The 19,128-nt window shown below is 43.3% G+C and overlaps 1 protein-coding gene across 3 annotated transcripts in view; it reads left to right on the top strand.

Moving 5' to 3' along the window:
• The window catches only part of amot (angiomotin), a 172,810-nt gene extending 155,640 nt beyond the window's left edge, over positions 1 to 17,170 (top strand). For all 3 annotated transcript variants that reach the window (XM_061702365.1, XM_061702364.1, XM_061702363.1), the window contains 3 exons: positions 9,409 to 9,647; positions 9,758 to 10,012; positions 14,614 to 17,170. In XM_061702365.1, coding sequence (XP_061558349.1) covers positions 9,409 to 9,647; positions 9,758 to 10,012; positions 14,614 to 14,747 — 628 coding nt within the window. In that variant the 3' untranslated portion in view covers positions 14,748 to 17,170. The remainder of the gene's footprint in view (positions 1 to 9,408; positions 9,648 to 9,757; positions 10,013 to 14,613) is intronic.
• Positions 17,171 to 19,128: the final 1,958 nt, after the last annotated feature.

Genomic DNA, 19,128 nt, shown 5'->3' with positions numbered 1-19,128 from the left:
CTTGTGTCAGTTTTGTGTCAAAACTTGTGTCTTGTGCTGTTCCGCATACCTGGCTCAGCGGGGCAGCTGAGGCAGGTATGCGGAACAGCACAAGATTTGGGGTTGCTGGGTGTCATCTTTAATGGCGTGTACGTTACATATCCCCACCTTTTACTATAACTTCGTCTTCGCTCAAAACTTGTGTCAGGGACGGTTTGTCACGACCGAAGGTTTAATGGTTGGAAAACACGGTTAGCGGAATCGCTATTAGCGCGCGACCACAAAACATTGTGAATGGTGTCAACTTGAACGGTCAGTCGGATTATTTAGGCACATCTGTGCCTAAATAAATTCTATGCAGCAAATTGGGGACAACAAGGAAGCAGTGAGTTAACGAGCAATGGTTACATTGCAGGTTCAGGGCGCACACGCCCACTGCAGTAACGGCAGACGGCAGCACGTTATTAACGGGAAAGCTAAAACATTTTCAGCGTTAATTGAAGGTCAGGATGCTTAAGTCGTAGGGTGTCAAACAGTGTCTGAGAGATTGACGATTTTTCCGCCCACAAGGCCAGGATAACATCGTCTGTCGGGCAGACATGCAAATTATTATTATTACATTGGGGCAGTAGCGCTCTTGGACAAGATGGCAGAGAAACGTGTCGAGTTATCTAAGTCGGTTCAGCGGTGGTGTGGAGGGTACATGGGACTTGGCGGTGTCGTCAATGGGTGTGTCGTCACTTGAAGGACTGCGGTCTGACAGGTCTCAGTCCTCCGAGTAGTCCTACACCAGGCACCGGTCTGAGGACAGTTCCCTAAATGGTGGTGGTAACGCCTGTTCCACTTGCGTCCACAGCTGAAGATTTTTGTAATCAATTAGTGGCTCGAAGCGGCAGAGCAGGTCTTGGCCGATGAGTAGGGGGGCAGATTCAATTGGAGACACATAGACCGTCACGCTGACATTGGTTGTTTGGATTACACGACTTCTTTTGATTGTCAGGTTTAACATCGCCAGAGCGTTGTGTGTCCATCACGCACGTCGCACGTAGCTCCTTCTAATTCCATCTGCGGCGGTTCATTGGTAAAGAAGACGCCCGAGTCTTGTGCTTTAGAGGAAGGTTTTTAGCAAAACCTTTGGCGGCCAGTTCGCGGAGTTGGGCACTGGACAGTGTGCACGGGCACGCTGCTATGCCCAGCTGGTGACTGGTGTTTGGATGTAGGTTTTCGACAAACAGTGTTTTGACATTTTTGTCCTCTTCCATATTCAGTTCATTTACATTTCTGAAGTACGCTTTACGCAACCGCCTTGGTGTGTGTCAACTCTCCCCTGTTTAACTGTGAGGGCTGCAGATAAACCGGTCGCGGCCTCTGGATCATCAAATTCTTGAGACAATGCTTGGCAGAGAGCCGGATAATTGGCCAGCAACCGGCTAGACGTAACTTTAATGAGGTACAATCTGTCGTCAGTATTAGCAGAAGGGAATCGGTTAAGGTGAAATTCGAGGTCTCTAAGGTACGCGGCTGTCGTGTGACCCGTTTGGCTTAGGTTCAAACCTCGGAATGTTGCGTGCAACTTTGTATTTTTACAGTCATACCTGGAGCTGCGCTGGGTTGAGGGAGAGTCGGGGGTGAGTCGAAAAGGTAAGCTGCGACTGGTGGGGCTGCCACATGGGAGGAGGTCGTACGGCGCCCCCAGAAGGGGTGTTGGCAATGTTTTGTAGGGCTCTGTGACACTTCTGGCGAGGGAGGGCCCCCCGCTGTCTGTAGCAGGGGCTGGAGAGATGGGATGAGTCGGAGAGTCGGCGGATAGCTGTCGAGGTAATTGTAGCTCACATCTGACATGGGCGAACTCATCCTCTTGATCCTGGAGCTGTTGTTGGAGGCAGGACAGCTCCGTCTCTAGGACTGCCATCTTTGTCTTGAACTCGTAGGACTGTTCCATCTCTTTGGAGCGTTTTGCTGTGAGCGTTTTTGTGCGTTCGGTGAGCCGCGGGATGTCACCGGAAGCGTGACGCAGCAGAAGAGTTGCTGTGTGAGACTTGGTAATTTAATTGTTGATTTAAAACAATTGTGAAGGGCACTTGGTGGAGTGAAACAAATCAGCTTGTTAACTAAATTTGAAACTAATTTAACCAATTAATTTATTTAGCTTTGATAAATAAATTAACTTTAGTTATGATTTAGTTTAAAAAAAAAAAAAAAAAATTATTTGAGTGTGTGATGGCTATCACTGCAAGTCAATTCAATTTGTGAAAGCCATTTAGGAGTTCAGCTAATTTCATTTTTCATTTTGTATTTAACTTTAGTAAAAGTCAAATGAACTTATACTTAGGCTTGTAAATTAATTAATTGATTGTTTGGAAAGCAATGGTGTGGGCTTTAGGCAGAGGGAAAAGCCAAAAACGAGAGAAAAACTATTTGGAAAAGAAAAAGAAATTTAAAAAAAATACAAAGAAAATGTAAAAAAAAAAAAAATTTTTTAAATGAAATAAAAACACAATTTTTTTGTTTCTGAAAAACTTTTAAATCAAATCAGGTTTTTCCTTTATTTATTTTTTGTTTTAAAAAAATGAAAACCCGAAATGATAAAAAATGAAAACAAGGAATTAATTCATCGCTCCCCTTCGGAAACGAAACCGCCAAGTAATTGTTCACTATTAACGTGAGGCAGTGTTTAAATCAAGTTGTTGTGTAGGGAACGTCTGAGAAGGGACGGTGGCGCTACTGCGTTTGCAAGGCAGCACCTCTCGTTGGCATAGCTTGTTGTAACCGTTGTGTAAATCGCAAAACTGGTTAAAAATACCAGGCATAAAGCTTTAAAACACAATCGAGGCGTCTGCGTTTCGAAAAACGAGCAGAAATGAAGGCTTTTCAATTAATTAAGAAGGCGGCTAGTTAGCCGTGCTCTCGAGGGGTAGTCGGTTGCTATGCAACATGTGACGCAAGATGGCACGTCACTCGCAGCAGAGTACTCGTAGGAGATCGGCGCACAATGAAAGCTTAAAACCAGCAAGAAAAAGCACTCGGCGGTGCTATAAGCAAGCTAAAGTTTATTATTTCACCAGCAGTGATCAAGAAGGAACACGCTGTCTCGACGCCTTCGCTAACTGTTTCCTAGCTCGGCTGAGCTAACAAGCTTCCGGTTTACCGGGAGCAGTGTAATGGCATGAGCGTCTGCGAGGGGGCACTCGAAAGCCTGTCCAACGGTTCAAAACCACGAAGGAATGAACCCAAGTGGCGACGTCACGATGATGTCACGTCTTCCCCAAAGACGAAGCCTTAAGTCGAAAATGACTAAATGGCAGTCTGCTTTTGAGCGTTTCAACACAAGCCAAAGATGACGACCGTTACAGGCGTCACGTTTTTGTTTTTTTTTCCAAACACAAAGAGCTAACACTTTAGCTCAGAGTTCGACTGACACACAACAGAGGGACGCCTCTCGGATGGCCAGTGACTTCTGAAATCTCCTATTTATGCAGTGAAACTATAAATAAGATTCCCCAAAACCATAATGGACATATAACTAGTCGGGTCATTGTCTCATTTTAGTCAGAAAAAAAAGTCGTTGACTATGAGGAAAATTGTTCGTCAACAAAATGAACACTGGGCGATGTAGAGTTGTTTGCATTTGTGATTCTATACTGTATGTATAAGTGGGGCAAAAGGTAAGACCGGTTTCCTTGCACCACAAATCTATCTAGTAGGAAAGTTATAATGGGTATTTTCATGGGTTGCAAGGCGGCAAAATACACTGGAGCATCCTCGCACTTCTGGTGCATTTTTCAAAAAACATCATATAGAGCCTGGATGCCTTGAAAATAGCGGTTAATGCAATCTCATGTTCTTGCCTTTCTACAATATTTAGCAACACTATGTGTTTGGACTGGCCAAAACTAAAAGGCCATCCATCCATCCATTTTCTTCCGCTTATCCGAGGTCGGGTCGCCGGGGGGGAGGGGGGTGGCAGTACCTTTAGCAGGGAAGCCCAGACTTCCCTCTCCCCAGCCACTTCCTCCAGCTCTTCCGAGGGGATCCCAAGGTGTTCCCAGGTAAGCCAAGAGACGTACTCTCCAGTGTGTCCTGCGTCGTCCCCGGGGTCTCCTCCCGGTGGGACGTTCCCGAAACACTTCACCAGGGAGACGTCCAGGAGGCATCCTAAACAGATGCCCGAGCCACCTCATCTGGCTCCTCTCAATGCGGAAGAGCAGCGGCTCTACTCTGAGCCCCTTCCGGGAGACCGAGCTTCTCACCCTATCTCTAAGCGAGAGCCTGTACACCCTGCGGAGGAAACTCATTTCGGCCGCTTGTATCCAGGATCTTGTTCTTTCGACCCACAGCTCGTGACCATAGGTGAGGGTAGGAATGTAGATCGACTGGTAAATAGAAAGCTTCGCCTTTTGGCTTAGCTCCTTCTTCACCACAACAGACCGATACAAAGTCCTCATCACTACAGACGCTGCACCGATCCGCCTGTCGATCTCCCATTCCATTCTTCCCTCACTCGTGAACAAGACCCCAAGATATTTGAACTCCTCCACTTGGGGCAGGATCTCATCCCCGACCTGGAGATGGCACTCCACGCTTTTCCGACTGAGGACCATGGTCTCAGATTTGGAGGTGTTGATTCTCATTCTAGCCGCTTCACACGGCTGCGAACCGCTCCAGTGAGAGTTGGAGATCACGGCTTGATGAAGCCAACAGAACCAAATCATCTGCAAAAAGCAGAGATGCAATACTGAGGCCACCAGCCCGGACCCCCTCCATGGCTTGGCTGCGCCTAGAAATTCTGTCCATAAAAGTAATGAACGTAATCGGTGACAAAAGGCAGCCTTGGCGGAGTCCAACCCTCACTGGAAACGAGTCCGACTTACTGCCGGCAATGAGGACAAAACTCTGACACTGGTCGTACAAGGACAGAACAGTATCAGTGGGTTCAGCACCCCATACTCCAGAAGCACCCCCTGAAGGAGTCCCCGAAGGACATGGTCGAACGCCTTCTCCAAGTCCACAAAACACATGTAGACTGGTTGGGCGAACTCCCATGCACCCTCGAGGACGCTGTCAAGGGTGTAGAGCTGGTTCACTGTTCCACGGCCAGGAGGAAAACCACACTGCTCCTCCTGAATCTGCGATTCGACTTCCCGACGGAACCTCGTCTCGAGCACCCCTGAATAGACCTTACCAGGCTGAGGAGTGTGATTCCTCCTGTAGTTGGAACACACCCTTTTTAAATTTCCCACAGCTCAACCAGGACAAAACAGAAGTTTTAGTTATAGGTCCTGAAGGGAAGAGAGAAAAACCTTTGCCAAAACTACAAGATTTTAAACCATCACAATGTGTAAAGAACCTGGATGGGATTTTTGACTCTGGACATAATTTTATTCCACACATCAAGAATGTAACCAAGATTTTTACCATCTTAAATATATAGCCAAAGTCTGCTCGTTTCTCTCTCAGGCTAACACAGAGGTGCTGATGCATGCTTTTATCTCCTGTCGTTTAGACTACTGCAATGCCCTGCTCTCTAGTCTTCCAAAAAAGACTATCTCTAATCTACAACTACTGCAGAACTCAGCTGCTCATGTGGTGACGAAGACCAGAGGTTGAGAACACATTACAGCGGTTTTAAGATCACGGCATTGGCCCCTTTGTGTTTTAGATGACATATTTATTAATTTTTTTAAAGGTTATTTTGCTAGTTTTTTAAATGTCTTAACGGTCTTGGGCCATCATATCTATCCGATATTCATATATCATATCAACAATCCCGGCCCCTGGGGTCCTCTGGCATTCCAACGGCTAGAACAAAAATTTACAAAGAGGCTGGATTCAGCCACTATGGCCCACGCCTTTGGAATATTCTATTTAAATTATAATGTAGCCTACTGTATTATCAACTTCCTAAATACCAAAAATTTAGCATCTATTGTTAACTCCACCAATTTTGTTTGATTCTTTCATCCCTTTTATTAAAATCATCTCTAATATGTACAGTTTTTTTTTCTGAATATCCCTGACATAGCAGCTATGGCTTCGGGTTAAAAGGTGCTTACTGTACAGCCACGGCCATAACACTGATTGTTCTGGATATTGGGGAGGGGTCCAGAGTCTGACATTACCGGCGCGACCACATTGAACAGCTGCTTGGTGCATGTTATTTTATCACATCCCCTGGCTGCCAAGCCGCGGAGGCGAGTTTTCTCTTTGTGTCCGGTGTCAACGCATTGTGTCACTGATCATCACCTCCATGGTAGCGAATAACCAACACTTCTTACCATGCTTCTTACGAGTGTCACAAAGCTAATTGCTAAACTGTCGTGTCATGCAGTTGGAAAACATCAAAATAAGTGATTTGGTGATACAGTACTCTTATCACATAGGTCTGGCTGGAACCGTGTTTTTGGGCAGAGTAACCAATTTTGAACAACAAAATAACAGGCCAATTAATATATGCTTATAGATCTAAATATAAAATAATACAAGTCCACACAGGACGCCGTCTGAACCGGAAATTAATTAGTCTCTAGTCACTTCAGAAAGTGGGCAGGTTAAAAGTATATTATTATTATTAATAAATATTGTAATAAGATAACCTTTATTAGTCCAACAATGGGGAAATTTGCATCGTTTCAGCAGCAATTGTGGATGTAGGAAATGTAGGAAATATGTTAAATAGCATGCAAGAGAAGACGTATACAAGTAGAGTAAAATAGAGTGCTGAGTTTTAATTTTGACGTTTGAGATCTGATTAATCTGTTTTAATAGGCTTGCTTATTTGTCACCGGGGTTGAAAACAGAATTGGCAAAATGCTAATTAATCCACAAACAGATATTTTTGATTATGGAATGTCAAAAGCTCATATACTGGTAGTTTGATTCAAGCTGGAACTGCATCCGCTATTACATGGGTGATAAAAACATTAAAATGACAAATATTGAAGCCATTATGTCTTATCGATTATGTCTGTCACAAAGTCAAGTTCTTGACAAAATTCTGAAAATATGGAAATTCAGACAAATTCGGACAAATTGTTTTGGAAGTGATTTTTTTTAGGTTGGCAGGTTTACCTCAAAGTCCCTTATTGATCAAATGTTAAAACCTGCTTGCCGGCAAACACTTTGCCACTCTCTTTGTCCCCCGGTTTCAAAACCCAGCACTCTGTGGCTGTTCCTCCATCGTTCTGCTGCTGATTTATTACCTGTTCATACTGCTATTGTCACAGCAAGGGCTGGAGGCCACAGCAACCCCCCCCCAACAAACGTATCTGTGATTCTGGCACATTTTGCATCATCTCAGATGAGATTCTTAAATTTCTTTGCACTCTTTTTTATTTTTGTTTTTGCATGTTTCTTTCACTATGTCGTCGCTCACTACTCTACACAACTGGGATACTAGTAGTGGGAGTGACACGAGACAGATTTCATACAATATCCTGATTGACTCAGTCTACTGTCTGTATATAAGTTGGATCAATGGGCCACCTCCTCTATGTTAAAGGGAAGGAGTCGGGCAGCTTTCGTTCTACAACCCCAATTCCAATGAAGTTTTTATTTATGTTAAACATAAATAAAAACAGAATACAATGATTTGCAAGTCACATTCAACCTATATTTAATTGAATACACTACAAACACAAGATATTTAATGTTCAAACTGATAAACTTTATTGTTTTTAGCAAATAATCATTAACTTAGAATTCTAAGGCTGCAACACGTTCCAAAAAGCTGGGACAGGTGGCAAAAAAGACAGAAAGTTGAGGAATGCTCATCAAACACCTGTTTGGAACATCCCACTGGTGAACAGGCTAATTGGGAACAGGTGGGTTCCATGATTGGGTATAAAAGAAGCTTCTCTGAATTGCTCAGTCATTCACAAACAAAGATGGGGCGAGGTTCACCTCTTTGTAAACAAGTATGTGAGAAAATAGTCGAACAGTTTAAGGACAATGTTCCTCAACATGCAATTGCAAGGAATTTAGGGATTTCATCATCAAGGGTCCATAATATCATCAAAAGGTTCAGAGAATCTGGAGAAATAACTGCATGTAAGCGGCAAAGCCGAAAACCAACATTGAATGGCCGTGACCTTCGATCCCTCAGGCGGCACTGCATCAAAAACCGACATCAACGTGAAGAGGATATCACCACATGGGCTCAGGAACACTTAAGAAAGCCAATGTCAGTAAATACAGTTTGGCGCTACATCCGTAAGTGCAACTTGAAACTCTACTATGCAAAGCAAAAGCCATCTATCAACAACACCCAGAAACGCCGCCGGCTTATCTGAGCCCAAGCTCATCTAAGATGGACCGATGCAAAGTGGAAAAGTGTTCTGTGGTCCGACGAGTCAAAATTTTCAATTGTTTTTGGAAATTGTGGCTGTCGTGTCCTCCGGACCAAAGAAGAAAAGAACCATCCGGACTGTTATGGACGCAAAGTTCAAAAGCCAGCATCTGTGATGGTATGGTGCTGTGTTAGTGCCAATGGCATGGGTAACTTACACATCTGTGAAGGCACCATTAATGCTGAAAGGTACATACAGGTTTTGGAGAAACATATGCTGCCATCCAAGCAACGTCTTTTTCATGGACTCCCCTGCTTATTTCAGCAAGACAATGCCAAACCACATTCTGCACGTGTTACAACAGCGTGGCTTCGTAGTAAAAGAGTGCGGGTACTTGGCTGGCCTGCCTGCAGTCCAGACCTGTCTTCCATTAAAAATGTGTGGCACATTATGAAGCGTAAAATACAACAACGGAGACCCCGGACTGTTGAACAGCTGAAGTTGTACATCAAGCAAGAATGGGAAAGAATTCCACCTACAAAGCTTCAACAATTGGTGTCCTCAGTTCCCAAACGTTTATTGAATGTTGTTTAAAAAAAAAGGTGATGTAACAGTGGTAAACATGACGCTGCCCCAGCTTTTTTGTAACGTGTTGCAGCCATAAAATTCTAAGTTAATGATTATTTGCTAAAAACAATAAACTTTATGAGTTTGAACATTAAATATCTTGTCTTTGTCGTGGATTCAATTAAATATAGGTCGAACATGATTTGCAAATCATTGTATTCTGTTTTCATTTATGTTTAACACAACGTCCCAACTTCATTGGAATTGGGGTTGTATATCCTGATTGGTTCAGTTTACTGTCTGTATTATAGATGGACCAGTGGGCCACCTCCTCCAGGCTGTGGGTTGGTCTTTTGGAAAGAATTGGGGGGGGGGGGGGGGGGGGGGGGGTGTTTGTAATGTTTGTCGATGGTGTGCTGCGCTCTGATATGTACAGTGTCAAAAGGCCTTAACGTTCCCCTCAGTGTCTTTGTATCAGCCCTGCGACTGACAAATGATCTGCCCGAGGTTTACCTCACCTCACACTGCCCTAATTCAGTGTAATATGTTTTTTAAATCGATTCTTCTTTTTATTAAGGATAAAGAATCTCCATGCCCAGATCATAGAGAAAGATGCTATGATCAAGGTACTCCACCAGCGCTCCAAGAAGGAGCCAATCAAGTTAGATGTGCCATCTACAATGAGGCCCTCCAAGTCTCTTATGTCCATCTCAAACACTGGTCCTGGAAGTTCAGGGCTACTCTCTCATGGCATTGGAGTCAATAGCTCGGCTGTCACTGAAGAACGCAAAGATAGCAGTTGGAAAGGGAGCCTAGGTAAGAGTTAGTTAATGTGCATACTTTCACAAACAGTGTGCTTGGAGTATAATGGTGATGGTAGTAGTTAGTCTTAAAAGGAATCATGGTGAATTTTTCTTCTCCTTCAGGGGTTCTGCTTGGTCCAGAATTTCGCACAGACTCTCTCAGAACAGAATCTATCACATCATCTCCCTCCCCAGTATTTCCTCCCACACAAATTACAGCGGTTCACTCAAAGACAGGCAGCAGGGATAGCTGCACGCAGACGGACAAGAATCAGAGTCAGGACACCAGTAAGCCTGGCACCCCAGCCCTTCAGAACATGATGGTGCCAAGTCGATTGTCCAGCCCCAGTCCCGTTCACATCCCAGAACGTGCAGCTGGTAAGATTACAAACTGAGAATCATGTTTATATTTTATATGTAATCAGAGACAACTTGTGATTTGACTGATATGTATGTATAGTAGATAGAAAACATCTACAAACTATGGGCTGAAATATATGCTACCAGCAACTGAATTTGAATAATGTATATTAGAATTTTAATTGGCTAAACTTGAATAATTGCAAGCGGCACATTGGTAGACTGGTTAGAGTGTCTGCCTCACAGTTCTGAGGACCCGGGTTCAATCCCCGGCCCCGCCTGTATGGAGTTTGCATGTTCTCCCCGGGCCTGCGTGGGTTTTCTCCGGGTTTCCTCCCACATGTCAAAAACATGCATGCTAGGTTAATTGACAACTCTAAATTGCTCGTAGGTGTGCATGTGAGTGCGAATGGTTGGTTGTTTGTATGTGCCCTGTGATTGGCTGGCAACCAGTTCAGGGTGTACCCCGCCTCCTGCCTGATGATAGCTGGGATAGGCTCCAGCATGCTCGCGACCCTAGTGAGGAGAAGCGGCTCGGAAAATGGATGGATGGATGAATAATTGCATTAAAAAACTGAACTTGAATAACATAATTTGAATTTGGAGTCATCTCGTTTGACGTACGTCCCGCGTCTGAGACGTACAAAAATTAGCAGGTACGCATAAAGTACGATCAATCTCCGTCTAGAGCTATGGATTCGTACTCGAGTTGCTGGAAATCCTGCGTATGATTTTGTTTCATATTTGTAATTTTTGACGAGACAGGACTCTAGAGTGCGACTAATTTGGCCGCATATGCGCCCTAATTTCAGAATGGTGCAGCAAAAAAAAAAAAAAAAAAAAAACAGGGGGTGTAGTAATCTTGAGTAAGAAACAAATATTTCTACAACTTGAAAGCACACACATGAAACCCATTGTGGTCTCTAAACCAATCAGAGATAGTGACGGGTGGGGACCCTCTGTCTGATTGGCCGTGTGCGTGTCTGTTGCATTTGGAAATGCGGGCGCTCGCGTACATGAAGCTAAGTTTTCTGACGGTGAGCCGGTAGCTGCACAGTTACAGAAAATTGAGCGCCAATAATGGAATTACAGACCCTTTCCAAAAAAAATGTATATCATGGAAAAGTTTATTTATTTCTATAATTCCATTCAAAAAGTTAAACATTCATAATTATAGATTCAGGGCCTACAATTTAAACAATTGCAAGTATTTGTTTATTTTTACATAATTGAGTTTCCAGCTCATAAAACCTGCGAAATCAGGAATTAAAAAAATTAGAATACTGTGAAGAAATCAGCCCAAATTTTGCAGGCCATAAATGTTTTAAACTGAGTGTCACACACTAATCATCTACTAAACTCAAAGCACAGGCCAGGCCACCTGTACAGGTTTCCCCAGGTGTCATTAAATTGCTTCAGTTTGGTTCAATTGTCTCAACTGGGTTTAATATGGGCAAGAATGCAGACTTGACAACTGGCCAGAAGACCATCATTGATACCCTCCATAGGACGGGTAAGCCACAAAAGTTCATAGCAAAGGAGGCTGGCTGTTCACAGAGTGCTGTGTCCAAACATATCTATGTTTCAAAGTCTAGTGGAAGGACAAAATGTCCCAGGAGAAGATGCACCAGCAAAAGAGATGACCATGGGCTTCAGCGGATTATCAAACAAAGAAGATTAAAAAATCTAGCAGAGATCCAGAAAGAGTGGAATGAGTCGGGAGTCACAGCTTCAAAAACCGTCACATTTAGTCGCATCCGGGAGATGGGCTACAACTGTTGGGTTCCTCGGGCCAAGTCACTTCTGAGCCTGAGCCAACGTAGGAAGCGTCTCAACTGGGCCAATGAGAAGAAGGACTGGACTGTTTGCCAGTGGTCCAATGTCCTCTTTTCCGAGGAAAGTAAAGTGTGCCTTTCATTTGGGCATCAATGTCCAAGGCTTTGGAGGAAGACGGGTGAAGAACAGAACCCAAACTGCTTGCGGTCCAGTGTGAAATATCCACAGTCAGTCATGATTTGGGGTGCAATGTCCAGTGCAGGTGTTGGTAAACTGCTTTCTTAAATCGAATGTCACCACAACATCCATCCATCCATCCATTTTCTGAGTCGCTTCTCCTCACTAGGGTCGCGGGCGTGGTGGAGCCTATCCCAGCTGTCATCGGGCAGGAGGCGGGGTACACCCTGAACTGGTTGCCAGGTCACCACAACAGTCTACCAGAATGTTTTAGAGGACCTCATGATTCGTTCTGCTGAGGATCTCTATGGAGATGCAGATTTCATCTTCCAGCATGACCGGGCTCCTTCCCATACCGCCAGAAGCACCAAAACCTGGTTTAATGCAGTAATTAAAGCAAAAGGATTCCAAACCAAGTATTGAAGTTTAACATATCATTTTGAAAGTATCATATTTTGATTGATTCAATGTGACCCTAATTTCTTTCTTTTTTCTACTAAAACTGAGAAGTAAATGGGGATTTCTTCACAGTATTCTAATTTGTTTAATTCCTGATTTTGTGCGTTTTATAAGATGGAAGCCCAAATTATGAAAAAATAAACAAATAAATACTTGAAATTGTTTAAATTGTGGGCCCTGAATCTATAATCTATGGAGGTTTCACTCTTTGAATGGAATTATACAAATGAATAAACTTTTTCATGATATTAAATTTATTTTGGAAAGGATCTGTATTTCCAACACCACCGCGACAATGTGGGAAATTTTAGAATTGGATCCACAACTTAAAACCTCAAAGTGAAAAAAAAAAAAATTTTAAACACAACCATCCCACCCAATTTCTTCTGCTGGGAACAAAGCACACGGTGGGACATTTCCTGTCAGCTTGCAATTATGGAAGCCTTTGCCCAACAATGCAAAGGCAAAGTGACAGCGTATATGGTTGCGCGTAATGCTCACATTATACCGTATACAGTATAGCGTACTCACTATTGTAAGAAATGTAGCCATTGAACATGTTGACAGAGCAGCGTTTAAAAAAAGGCTGCAGACTTTTGAAAAGAAGTACAAATCTTGAATCAAAATAGTTTGCTTGATCTACTTGTGTTGTTATTAGTGTTCCTACTTGGCACTTTTTCTTAACCAAGTGGAAATTTGATTCGCAGTATATTGCATGCTATGGCATTAATTACTGTTTAAGCTTCTGTGCCAAATGTTTAATATTGGTTTAAGTCCATTTTTTGTGAACAGAGCCTGAATCTGTTTTATTTATAAATTTGAGATGATGTGACTGTTTCACAGAGTGAATCCTCTTGTCACCCAGTCTCTTTGGAGAAGAGTCGAGGTAAAACAGTTGCAATGCGACACATGACGATATATCGAGGCCGGTAAAATTACGGTCGCAGGCCATGTTCAATGTTATTTTGAGTACATGCCGCAAGCCACAAAAAAATGGCCGGAAGGCCGCAAATGGCTTATTTCATTGGTTTGGACACCAATGATATGGATATAAAAAGTCTGTGCTGCTATTGAGCACGTGTCATGAATGTATATGTACAACCCCAATTCCAATGAAGTTGGGACGTTGTGTTAAACAGAATAAAATGATTTGCAAATCATGTTCAATATATATATTTATATTTAATTGAATACACTACAAAGACAAGATATTTAATGTTCAAACTGATAAACTTTTTTTTTTTTTTAGCAAATAATACCCATGCCATTGGCACTAACACAGCACCATACCATCACAGATGCTGGCTTTTGAACTTTGCGTCCATAACAGTTCGGATGGTTATTTTCCTCTGGCCCGGAGTAGAACCGTCCACAATTTCCAAAAACAATTGGAAATGTGGACTCGTTGGACCACAGAAGTCTTCTCCACTTTGCATCAGTCCATCTTTAATGAGCTCGGGCCCAGGGTGTTGTTGATAAATGGCTTTTGCTTTGGATAGTAGAGTTTCAAGTTGCACTTACGGCTCCAGTGCCGTACTGTATTTACTAAATTGGTTTTCTGAAGTGTTCTGAGCCCATGTGGTGATACCCTTTACACATTGATGTCGGTTTTTGATGCAGTGCCGCCTGAGGGATCAAAGGTCACGGGCATTCAATGTTGGTTTTTGGCCTTGCTGCTTACATAGTGATTTCTCCAGATTCTCTGAACCTTTTGATGATATTATGGACCGTAGATGATGAAATCCCTAAATTCCTTGCAATTGTACGTTGAGGAACGTTGTCCTTAAACTATTCGACTATTTTCTTCACAAAGAGGTGAACCTCGCTCCATCTTTGCTTGTGAATGACTAAGCAATTCAGGGAAGCTCCTTTTATACCCAATCATGGCACCCATCTGTTCCCAATTAGCATGTTCACCTGTGGGATGTTCCAAACAGGTGTTTGATGAGCATTCCTCAACTTTCTCTTTTTTGCCACATGTCCCAGCTTTTTTGGAACGTGTTGCAGCCATAAAATTCTAATTTAATTATTATTTGCTAAAAACAATAAGGTATTGTATTCAATTAAATATAGGTTGAACATGATTTGCAAATCATGGTATGCTGTTTTTATTTATGTTTAACACAACATCCCAACTTCATTGGAATTGGGGTTGTAGATGGATTTTATTTTACGAGTTTTCACGTTCTTATTTATGTCATGTATAGATGGGCCAGTGTTTCATACCAGCACGCTGGAGCGAAGGATCCCTGTCCAGTCCCAGACCCACTCACAGCAACACCTCCCAGCCACAAGCACTCCACAGGAAGTGGACAAGGATATGATGGAGATTCTCATCTGACCCCATTTTCTCATCCAAATGAGAGAATGGGTGAAAACTCTATTCACTTTTTGGCATGTGTCAGCCCTGTGCCACTATATAAGTACTGAGCGCCTTCATTCCAGCAGTGGCTATACAATGCAATTGCAAGTTACTTAGTTACAAGGCCTACTGTATTTGTACCACTACAGTGTGCAGTTGGCTAGCAAACTACAGTATGCCTACAACCCAAAATATGAGGATGAGGGGAATGAGGATCAAACTTTATGGGATGCCCACCCAGACCCATTTCGATGGTCCCTCCCAAGTGAATGCTGGGGGCCATTACCCCCCCCCCCCCCTCCTCTCCCTGCAACTTTGCACGCCACTGGAATCCAGCCAAGAAACTATAACAGTCTCCTTTTGTGAGAGGCTGCTGCTTGTCCCTGCGAGGCTGCGTGTACATGTGCAAATGATTGACAACACCCCTTGATCAAGGCATCTGGCTCTACAGTCTCTGATTGGATATTGACACGAAGTGCTAATTAAGATTAAATGACAGGCAGAAAATGGGCCTAGAAAGGTATGATTCCTCAGAAGTTCATTTAATAACATTCTTCTGTCAGGTCATACTGACAAAAAGTGTTTGTTCTTTTTTAAACTGCAAACTCCATCTTTAGGTGGATATATTGTGGCGGCTCAAACATATGCAGATGTGGTGGCATATGCTAGAACAGGGATGGGCAACTCAAATGATGTAGGGGACCACAGTTCCTAACCAGATGTATGACAACAATGCCATTTTAAATATGATCAAAATATGTGAATGTTTTTTTATTGAACTAATGTATCTTAATATATGTCATGCTCAAATCATAATGTGTTGACTAGATCCACTCTTGAACAACAAAGGGCTTGAAGCGATCAAAAAATAACCACATACTGGAATTATTTTTTCCAACACAAAGGGCTCTATTACATAAAAATGACCATTCAAAGATGGTACAGAACTGCTGAATAGCAAACCAACATTTAGTGCAAGAACTTATTTGTGCATTTTTTCACACAAATCAACTCACTCAAAATGTTAATAATATCCTGTGTTTGCCCTGCACTTCATTCAAAACCCCCAAATTATGTGGCCTACTCACTTTGCAGGATAGGGCACTTCACTCTCCTTAGTTAAAGGAGTCCTGTTGTGCGTCTCCCCTGTCCTGCCACTTTTCCAACCCACCATATGCATTTGCAACCTATTAACGGCGTTATATACTGTATATCCATGTTTTTGGGGGAGACATTTTAGTAACTCCTCAGGCACGTTAAACAAAGTGTCAAAGATTCTTGTGAAGAAAAAAAAATCAGTTTGTTGCTTTTAATTTCAGAGCTCGGCAGCTTGAGTATACTTCTCGCATCAACTTTGGTTCCCAGCATGCATTGCGCTATTATGATTTTTTTCTGTAATCAGGACATTAATCATCACTGTTCAAGTGTATTTATGTTACCCAAAGTTAGTTGTAGTGTGTCTTGATTACGGATGGGTACCTTTCACTATTTAAACCGGTACAGTACCTATTCCCGGTAGTGGGAATCGATACCGGTACTCAGTGGAACCCATTTTTGGTCCTTTTGTCTGTTGAGTGGATGGGAGAATTTCAAATTTCAAAAAATCTATTTAACATTTATTTTTCCATATAATCCTATACACTTTGACATATATAACAAAGCAAGAAGAAGAAGAAGAAGAATCACCTTTTATTGTCATGAACATGCATGAATGCACATGAAATCTCTTCTCTGCATTTAACCCATCACAGTGAACACATACACACGTTAGTGGAACACACTGGAGCAGGGGGCAGCTGAAGCGCCCGGGGAGCATTTCGGGGTATCAGTGTCTTGCTCAAGGACACCACAGCCGTGAGTCCGGGTGATGTTGACGGATGGTCCAGTCGGTGTCTTGAACCTAAGGTCCCCCACGGTGGCAGGTGATGATCTTAACCATTGGGCCATGGCAACATCTTAAGTTTAAAACAAATCAGCAAAAGAGGATGGAATAAACAAATGAATACAGTACAAGGTATAATCTTTTACCAATAATAATAATAAGGTGTACACGGTAGATGACTGGTTAGCACATCTGCCTCACAGTTCTGAGGACCCGGGTTCTAATCTGGCCTCGCCTGTGTTTAACACGTTCTCCCCGTGGGGTTTCTCAGGGTACTCCGGTTTCCTCCCACATCCCAAAAACATGCACGGTAGGTTAATTGAAAACTGTAAATTGCCCGTAGGTGTGAATGTGAGCGCGAATGGTTGTTTCTTTCTGTGCGCCCTGCGATTGGCTGGCGACCAGTTCAGGGTGTACCCTGCCTCTCGCCCAACGATATCAGGGATAGGCTCCAGCACGCCCGCGACCCTACAGAGGATAAGTGGTACGGAAAATGAATTAATGAATAAAGTATAAATAATATGAACAATAAATAAAGTATTACAAAATACAAAGTGTGGAGCCAACTTATTTGCAATGCAGAAGAAACAAAGATAATCAGTAATTGCATTAAGATGTATTATGATGTGTTCTCCCTGTGCCTGCGTGGGTTTTCTCCGGGCACTCCGGTTTCCTCCCACATCCCAAAAACATGAATTAGAGACTCTAAATTGCCCGTAGGCATGACTGTGAGTGCGAATGGTTGTTTGTTCCTATGTGCCCTGTGATTGGCTGGCAACCAGTTCAGGGTGTAGCCCGCCTCCTGCCCGATGACAGCTGGGATAGGCTCCAGCACGCCCGCGACCCTAGTGAGGAGAAGCGGCTCAGAAAATGGATGGAGGGATGTGTTATGATGTCACTGATGGTGTAGTGGTACACTCGCCTGACTTTGGTGCAGGCAGCGTGGGTTCAGTTCCCACTCAGTGACGGTGGGAATGGGAGTGCGAATGGTTGTCCGTGTCTATATGTGCCCTGCGAATGACTGGCGACCAGTTCAGGGTGTAGTCTGCCTTTCGCCTGAAGTCAGCTGGGATAGGCTCCAGCGTCCCGCGACCCTAACCAGGATAAGCTGTGTTGAAAATGGATGGAAGGATGTATTATGATAACTAATAGCGGCACGGTGGACGACTGGTTAGCACATCTGCCTCACAGTTCTGAGGACTTGGGTTCAAATCCGGCCTCGCCTGTGTGGAGTTTGCTTGTTCTCCCCGTGCCTGCGTGGGCTTTCTACCGGTACTCTGGTTTCCTCCCACATCCCCAAAACATGCATGGTAGGTTCATTGAAGACTCTAAATTGCCCGGAGATGTGAATGCGAGTGCGAATGGTTGTTTGTTTGTTTATGTGCCCTGTGATTGGCTGGTGACAGTTCAGGGTATATCCTGTCTCTTGCCCAAAGATAGATGGGATAGGCTCCAGCACGCCCGCAACCCTAGTGAGGATAAGCGGTACGGAAAATGCATGGATGATAACTAATGCAAGTTAAAAAGCCAAGCTTTTCGTTCGCGAAACATCAGGAACATAATTTTTGCGAATGTGCATTACATTGAGTGGCAAGAGCACCATCCGTTCCTATATAATATTGGCTGAGAAACCTCGTTTTTGTGGCTTTTTATCGCAGTATGCAAATTTGGGCCAGCTGATGCCAAGCAAAGATATCCAGCAAACCTTCTGTACAACAGCAGCACCCAGGATTTGCCTTAAATCAGAATCAGAATCATCTTTATTTGCCAACTATGTCCAAAAACACACAAGGACTTTGTCTCCGGTAGTTGAAGCCGCTCTAGTACGCCAACAAACAGTCAATTGACAGAGAACACTTTTGAGACATAAAGACATTGAGAAAAACAGTCACTGAGCAATAAAGGGTTGCTAGTTATCTGGTAATGCCGGTACAATTTTATTTATTTAAAAAAAAAAACATTTTTTGACAATTGTGCAAATAGATGCAGAGACCTCAAGCACTTAGAGCAGTTTGAATTAGTAATATAGCAATAGTCCGGTGCAATGACCATTGTGCAAAGGGCGCCGAGACTTCAAGGAGTGTATGCGGTTTAAAGTGACGAGTAGTGCGATAATCTGGGACAATGTTGGTTGTGCAAATGTTGCAGATACTCCTCAGTTAGTGTGCAAGTGGGGGAGATGCGACTCCAGCATGAGTAGCCAGAATTGGTCAACAACAGATATGCAAATAGTGCAGCATGGCAAGACTACTACAGTGAGTGCACGAGTTGTAATTGGCCTGACAGAAATGTGACAACAAACTCCAGACAAAAAAATTGCCCGAATCTTGCAATGGTTAGCTGTTTAAGAAGTTGATTGCAAGAGGGAAGAAGCTGTTGGAATGTCTGCTAGTTCTAGTTTGCATTGATCGGTAGCGTCTACCTGAGGGAAGTAGCTGGAAGAGCTGGTGACGGGGATGTGGTGGGTCAGAGAGGATT

This window comes from Phycodurus eques, chromosome 17, assembly GCF_024500275.1.
Source record: "Phycodurus eques isolate BA_2022a chromosome 17, UOR_Pequ_1.1, whole genome shotgun sequence".
Taxonomy (NCBI): domain Eukaryota; kingdom Metazoa; phylum Chordata; class Actinopteri; order Syngnathiformes; family Syngnathidae; genus Phycodurus; species Phycodurus eques.
Note: the sequence above shows the minus strand (reverse complement) of the source record. Positions and strands in the feature narration are given on the sequence as shown.